The 8,160-nt window shown below is 40.2% G+C and overlaps 1 protein-coding gene across 1 annotated transcript in view; it reads left to right on the forward strand.

The window, feature by feature from the left end:
- The window catches only part of SENP5 (SUMO specific peptidase 5), a 51,277-nt gene that overhangs the window by 19,781 nt on the left and 23,336 nt on the right, over positions 1–8,160 (forward strand). Inside the window, exons 3-4 of the mRNA XM_045287526.1 lie at positions 5,578–5,683; positions 5,832–5,970. Coding sequence (XP_045143461.1) covers positions 5,578–5,683; positions 5,832–5,970 — 245 coding nt within the window. The remainder of the gene's footprint in view (positions 1–5,577; positions 5,684–5,831; positions 5,971–8,160) is intronic.

Genomic DNA, 8,160 nt, shown 5'->3' on the forward strand with positions numbered 1-8,160 from the left:
GGCAGTGAGTTTGGCTTTTGGCTTTAGTTCAGAATAGGCATGTCCATAGAGACAAAGTGGATTAGTTGCCAAGGCGAGAAGCGTGACTGGTTCAATTTGAAATGACGAAAACGTTCTGGAATCAGAAGGCTGTGATGGTTGCACAAGTCTTGAGTTACACTAAAAACTGCTACAAGGGTGAATTTTGTGGTATGTGAATTATATCTCAATTGTGCTGGTACAAAAATTCAGAAGTCCATTTTAATAATTTGATACTGGTAAGCCATTTTAAAGCATGATAAACCCACTGCCATTGAGTCAGTTCCAACTGATAGGTTTCTGAGACTAAATCTCTTCTGGGAACAGTCTCATTTCTCCTGCAGAGTGGCTAGTGGGTTTGAACTGGCTGTCCATTGTCTGACCTACGGTGCCACTGTGCTGCTTTTTAAGCTTCAAAGCACTAAAATATGATTACACCATTAAAATCTTACAAAAGTCACAGATGAAAATGTAGAAGTTTTAGGTATGTGTAACATTTGACCAAGGAATTTTTTTTTTTTTTTATTGACCAAGGAATTTTTGTTGTTGTTATTTTAAATTTTATTTTTCCTTTTTTTTTAAAAGGTAATTTTATTGGGGGCTCTTACAGCTCTTATAACAATCCATACATCAGTTGCATCAAGCATATTTGTACATATGTTGCCATCATTTCCCAGATATTTATTTTTTATTTGAGTCCTTAGTATCAGATCTTCTTTTTTCCCTCCCCCCTTGCAACCCCTTGATAAATTATAAATTATTATTCATATCTTACACTGACCACTGTCACCCATGGTTTCTGTTCGTTCTCCTGGGGATGTGGGGGTGGTATGTGTTGGTCATTACAATTGGTTCCCCCTTCCTCCCTTCCTCTCCCCCTCTTCCAGGTACCCTCTTGCTATTGCTACGCCCATTCATGTTCCTGGATTCCGTATGTCGAAAGCTCTTATCTCTTTATCTGTACCAGTGTACACGCTCCAGTCTAGCCAGAACTTAAAGGCGGTACTTGGGTCATGATAGTGGGGGGTGAGGAAGCCTCAAGGAACCAGAGGAATACTGTATATTTCATTGGTGCTAAATTGCTCCCGGGTTGACTCTTCCCTTGTGATCCTTCTGTGAGGGGATGTCCCATTGTCAACAGATGAGTTTTGGGTCTCTGCTCCATCCCCCTCGTTCTCAATGTTTTATTTGCTTGTTTGTTTTGGGTCTTCTGATGCCTGTTACCTGATCCCGATAACTTTTTTTTTTTTTGTCCCTCCCGCCGTGGCCACTAGCACCGCCCCCGTGGTTTGGCCTGCCCCCCTCTGGCCTCTGATCCTCAGTGCTGGAGGGCGCGGTGGAGGATTTTAACGCCCCCATAATGTCCACTCCTGCCCTAACATATTGGACATCCCCCCTCCCTCGAGCTTCCAAATATTATCAGTCTTTAAGGATGTGAGGGTTGTTTGTGGAACAGGAAGTAACTCTGCTTTAAAGCTAACCGTGTGCTTCCCTGTAGGGTCTCTGATCCCGATAACTTATGATTGCACAGGCTGGTGTGCTTCTTCCATGTTGGCTTGTTGCTTCTCTGTTAGATGGTCACTTGTTAAGCTTCAAGCCTTTAAGACCCCAGATGCTATATCTTTTGATAGCCAGGCACCATCAGCTTTCTTCACCACATTTGCTTGTCTTCATCGATCATGCCAGGAAGGTGAGCATCTCAGAATGCCAGATTGTTAGAACAAAGTGTTTTTGCACTGAGGCAGTGCATGAGCAGAGGCCCAAAATCCATTCACTACTTCAGTGTATTGCCATATAAATATATGTACATACGTCAATACCTCCATTTTTATGAATTAGTGTATTTACATATGTCCACACTTATGTTTATATCTCTATCCATAGCTTTGTTTCCTAGACTTTTTCTGTTTCCTTTTACCTTCCTCCTGCCATCATGCTCACCCTTCTTCTGCCTCTCAGTAATTCCTCTCAGCTAGATTGCTGTTGTTCCAAACCACCAGGATCTCTATGCCCTTCTTATTGTTGATTTTAATTCCCTAGTTGTTCCCCTGTCTATGGCATTTGCTCACCACTCCCTTCTACCTCTTCCCCTCCAAGTCCCTCCCGATCAGTTGGTCCGGTTACTTTCTCCTTGACCAAGACATTTGACTTGGTCTGATGTGTGTATGGAAATGAAGACAAAAATAAAACATAAGGATTTTGGTTGTAATATTATTTAGAGAGCTAAAATTTAAAAACTTCAGTGGTCCTTATTAAAGGACTGGCTAAAAATATAGGAGCCCTAGTAGTGGATTATGCAGTGAGTTGCCAACTGCAAGGGCAGCAGTTTGAACCCACTAGTCAACCGATAGGAGAAAGATGAGGCTTTCTGCTCCTGTAAAGATTTACAGCCTCAGAAACCCAACGGGGCAGTTCTACTTTGTCTTAAAAGGTTGCTGTGAGGTGGGATCAACTTGGTGGTTGGTTTGGTTTTGATTTCCTTTTGGATTACTTAAATGATGACATACCCATTTAATGCACGGTTAGATTGTTTTGAAATTATTGAATGAAAAAACCTAGCAAATTTTCTAGAAGAGTGAGTATAGTGTGCCATTAACATGTTCAATAAATACATGTTCATAGGAGCATAAAACCTAAATAGGATATTCCTTGATGTTTCAGCTATGGGATTAGGGGGAGTGCTACTTAGTAAAATGTTTATTGTCATGTATTAGGGGAAAAAAACAAGAACTTCTATTTAAAAGGCTGCTCTTGTTTCAAGTTTACAAAAATATTTTTCAAATATGATTTTTTTCCCCTGCCATACTTAGAAAAAGAAGTGGCTCCCTACCGCATTCATTCACATCAGATTTCTATCTTTGACGAAAAGATTTAGCCAGTAGCTTTCATGCTATTTACTGAGTAATTCATTTTTTTCTCCAGGGACCTAGAATGCCACCTGTCCTTGGGCCTCAGGTTCCTAAGGAATAGCTTGGGTTTCTCTATTTGTAGGCACTGTTTGGGTTAATTACTATCATTAGGGTTATAATTTGGCAGGACCAGGTCCTCTACTTTCCTGCCCCTTATTCACTGCTGTCTTTTAATCCTTTTCAGAAATTTCTAGGAATTTCTCATACTTTGGCACCAAGATAAATTCTAGATTTGCTATATAATTTTAAAAGAAAGGTGGTTTTACTTACCATGTTGCATTATTTGTGTGTTGGTTACACACACACTGCTCATAGCACACATTGGGATCCAAGGGTGGAGGGGATACAAGATTTACAAATGTGGACCAATTGGTCTCATGGTTGGTTTGGTTTGGTTTCTTTTAAGGAGCATAGTGCCCACAGATTATATTTTCAATTTAATGACTCTGGGAGCAGTTTCAGTTCACAGTCTACAGGGCATATCCGGGATCCTCAAGTATTTACTAGTTTTAAAGTCTGACCAAAAAAATGAGAGTTTTCTACATTTTTTCCCCCATTCAACCCAGGACCATCTACTGTGTCATCAGTCAAAACAATCAGTAGTGGTAGTGAGGTACCACCTAGTTCTGCGGACTCAGGAGAGATGAGACTGTGGTTCATGTGGGCTCTTAGTCTATAGAGCAGTTTCTTCTTTGAGTCTGATTTCCTTCTTCCTCGTTTACTCGAGTACAGACCAATAGTTAAGTCTTTGATGATCATTTGTAAGCTTTTTTTTTTTAATTTAAAAAACCTTTCTATTGTGAATTGGGTAAAGATTTACAGAGCAGATCAGTTTTCCATTCAACATTTTATACACATTTGTTTCATGACATTGATTTTGTTTTATTTATTTATTTTTAATCATTTTATTAGGGGCTCATACAACTCTTATCACAATCCATACATACATCAAGTGTGTAAAGCACATTTGTACATTCGTTGCCCTCATCTTTCTCAAAACATTTGCTTTTAACTTAAGCCCCATTTGTAAGCTTATAAGACCCCAGAAACTACAACACTAGTTGACCTAGTTGTCCCATGAAACTCTGATCCCAAGCCTTCAAACCCAGTATTCCAATCTTAGAGTGTTTACTTATTTCTAGGAGGTTATGACTGTGCCCCGTAAGTATTATTATACATATATGTATACACAGACATTTACATATGTGTACATACTTACAAATGCACTGCTATATGTACACTTAGCTTTGTAACCATGTATTTTTATTGTTCGAACTCTTGCCAAATTATATATGCTATAATACTTACAGTAAATCCCTTTATTGTATTTTTTATTGCCATCATTTACCTTGGTTAAGTTTTACACACTTAATCTACATTCTGTATTGCCTTTCCTATCACCCCAAATAACAAGTTTCTACTGCCCAGAGCAGTGGTTCTCAACCTTCCTAATGTCGCGACCCTTTAATACAGTTCCTCATGTTGTGGTGACCCCCAACCGTAAAATTATTTTCTTTGCTACTACATAACTATCATTTTGCTACTGTTAGGAATCGGACGACCCCTGTGAAAGGGTCATTTGACCCCCAAAGGGGTTGCGACCCATAGGCTGAGAACTGCTGGTCTGGAGAGTAACTCTCTCCCCTTCTAGAATGGTGATTTTTAAAGTAGAGTCCACTTACCAAAATGATACATGTATTTTAACTAGGTCACTAAGCCACTTATTTTAACTTTCTGTGGTTTGGATGAAAATTTAGAGAGTAAATCAGCTTTCCATTCAACAATTCACACACATTTTGTTTCATGGCCTTTATTACAATCCTCACAGTTTAATAGCTCGTTCCCCATGTTCTCCCTGTATTTTCTGTTTTCATTCAGTCTTTCTGCCCTCAGGGTTTTGCCCCTGGGCAAGTGCCCCTTATGGTCTCCTTGATTGTTGTAAGGAGGATGTACCTCATTGGTGCTGTTGTTTACTTTATAAGCCAGCCTGAGAATTGATCCATTTGGATGAGTTCAATTCCAGGCTTGAAAGATGTCTAAAGGCTATAGTCTTGGGGGTCTCAGACCAACAAACCTATTTTTAAACATTTTTCTTCTACTCTCTGCAGGACCACAACCAAAATGGTTGGTAGTGGTAGCTGGGCACCATCTAGTTCTGATCTCAGAGTAGTGGATGTTGAGGTGTGCATGGCCCATGAGTCTTTTGAACGAATTGTTTCCATGCCTCTTTGATATTCTTCACATTTCTTTGCCGCAGACAGAAAGAGACTAAATAGTTGCATGATGAACCCTTTAGATTTCGCTCCTAAGGAGATAGGAGGCATTTTCTCCAAGTTAAGCTCTTTGTAGCTATGCATTCCCTCTCTAATGATGCCCGTAGCTTAAAAGTCCAGTGTGAAGTGGTACCTCACAGCATTTCTCTGTACATTGGAATGGTGAAGGCCTAATTAATTTTTCTGTAGAAGACATAACTGAAAATATTTCTTAATAGATAATACTGTAATATAGGTTAAATGTACATTGTTATACATATAGATCAAATGTTGGGAGAATAACTGCTGAAAAATACATTGTTTAAATAATTTTTTTTTAAAAGAGAAAAACACATTGTTTTTCCATCTTAATTTTTCTTTCTTAATTTATTTTTAAGGATTCCTAGATGAAATTATGAAGAAGTATGGCAGTTTGGTCCCACTCAGTGAAAAAGATGTTCTTGGGCGACTAAAAGATGTCTTTAATGAAGATTTTTCTAATAGGTTTGTCATGATAAGTTTAAATATCTGAAAATAAGATTGCTGGCATATATGATTTTTCTCTTGGTAAAACAAGTCACTGAGCAATAAATCAAGTAGAACTTTAGATTTTTTTTCACCATTTCTTCTAAAAAAAATTTTTTTTTTCCAGAAAACCATTTATTAATAGGGAGATAACAAACTATCGAGCCAGACATCAAAAGTGCAACTTTCGAATTTTCTACAACAAGCACATGCTAGACATGGATGATCTGGTGACCCTGGATGGTCAGAATTGGCTGAATGACCAGGTGAGTACATTGTAGGTTCTGAGGAGTTTGTGGGGTACCAGTCCCCACAATTGAACAGGTTCAAGAGGCGGTTGTGTAATTGAGGGATAAAATTAAAGAGACATCAGACAAGATAAAGCATGCAAGCGCTCACCTCTGGGACGGCCATGATCTTGCGCAGAGAGCAAATATATTTCCAGTCAAGGCTTATATACACTCGGGGTGTGCGGGCCTCCCTAATTACAGGTAAGCCACATGCATAACAGGAACGAGTTGTACCATAGGCACATGTGCAACAGGAGGGGGATGAGCTAGGGGTGTACAACTGAGTGCATAGTCATTGACCATGTGTTAGCAAGCAGCACCTTAGGTTTGGCATATAATTTGGGGGGACAACCTGGGGAATAACCTTTCTGTTTCCCACAGAAGTTGAATCTCAGAAGTACATTCTGGAAAAGGTAGAGAATGTTAAGACGATATAATAAACTCAGGGTTGGTGTCATAGTTCTGTTTTAGAATAAACTAACCCACTGCTATCAAGTCATTCTGATTTACAGCAACCCTACAAGACAGTGGTTCTCAACCTTTCTAATGCCGTGACCCTTTAATATAGTTTCTCATGTTGTGGTGACTCCCCTAACCATAAATTATTTTCATTGCTACTTCATCACTGTAATTTTGCTACTCTTATGAATCGGGCGACCCTGTGAAAGGCTCGTTCGACCCCCAGGTTGAGAACCACTGCTCTAGGACAACGTAGAACTGCTCTCTTCGTTGTCTGAAACTGTAAGTCTTTGCAGAAGCAGACTGCCTTATCTTCTTCCCAGGGAGTGGTTGGTGGCTTCTCGTCACTGACCTTTTTGGTTATTGCACCACTAGAGCACCTTTTTAGAATGGATTCTTTATGGAATTAAATTCTTTTCCAGCCCTGGGATCCAAAGAGTTTGATTATGGTTAATGATAACAAAACATTTATTGGTGTTAGCTAAGTCTACACAGAAGGAGCACACCCGTCTATATGACTCAAGAAACATTAATAAAATCCATGATCAGAGGAAGGGATTGTATTTAGGGCTTAAATTCTGAGCACTTGATTTGCATAAGGCTACTTATAACAGCAAAAGCAAAAATCCCATGTGGATTAAGCGTCCATCGAATTCCTTCTAACCCTTGATCAGGGATGTGAATAACCTTGCCCCCAGACAGTTCTTTGGAAAGTGAATTAATTTCCCCTTTCTACCCTGCCTTCCACCCACAGGATTTTACCTTAAGGACTTAACCTGAGTGTGTGTTTTTTGGTGTTTTTTTTTAACTTTTATTATTTTAAGCTTAATTTATTCCTGAGCCTTGAGTTTTCACTTCTTCAGTTTCTTCTGGGAGATCTTTGTCTTCTGGTTTGGGAACAATATCTGTCCATGTGGCAGGGGGAGCTCATGTGTGGATTGATCCGACCGTGAGCTCTGTAGGTCCGGCGGTGCTTCCTGCGGCCTTTGTTCACCTGGATGTGCTCAAGGACCAGAGACTCCACATCTAAACCCTAAAGTTCAGCACTAGTCGCTGCAGTTGTAAGCACGTGCAAAAAAGATGCAGCACTCTTTGGGGGCCGCCGACCCTGGGTCCAACCCCACTGTTTGGCCTGGGCGCACCTGCCAGTGCCACCATTGTAACGCCGGAAGGGCACACACTGCTTCTGCAGAGTGACATCTTTCAAGTATTTGGTGGCTTTCCGGATATGCATGCCTTTGATGGCCTGAGTTGTTTCACGGGTGTTCTTGAAGTGGACCCGGAGATTCGACCCTCTTGATTTTCAGGATTTTGTAGGAATTATTGGGTCAAGTGAGTAGCAAACCATTTTTGCAGGTCACCTCAGGCGGTACAGTTAGGGCCCTGAGTGTGTTCTTGATGGAGATCGCCTAACTAGGGGTCCTTGAGTCAAGCCTTGACTGCCTCTGGCAACTCCATGGACCAGTATTATAAGCTCCTCTGTTTTATGAAATGTCCCAATCATGACTACTTTTGGAGTTCCACTGGTAACTAGGATGCAATGATCTACTGCAACCATGTTTTGTCACAGTTCTCTCTGACCTCCCATGTCTTTTTTAAAGCTATGTATCTCAGCAAACCCTTGGACACCATTATGACCTTGGGCTCATGGTCTTCCTCATTCAGATATGTTTCTGTAGTTTTCTTGTCCTTGTCTTGTTTAAACTT

The sequence above is a fragment of the Echinops telfairi genome, unplaced genomic scaffold (genome assembly GCF_000313985.2).
Source record: "Echinops telfairi isolate 266 unplaced genomic scaffold, ASM31398v2 ScPeMD7_17;HRSCAF=63, whole genome shotgun sequence".
NCBI classification, from domain to species: domain Eukaryota; kingdom Metazoa; phylum Chordata; class Mammalia; order Afrosoricida; family Tenrecidae; genus Echinops; species Echinops telfairi.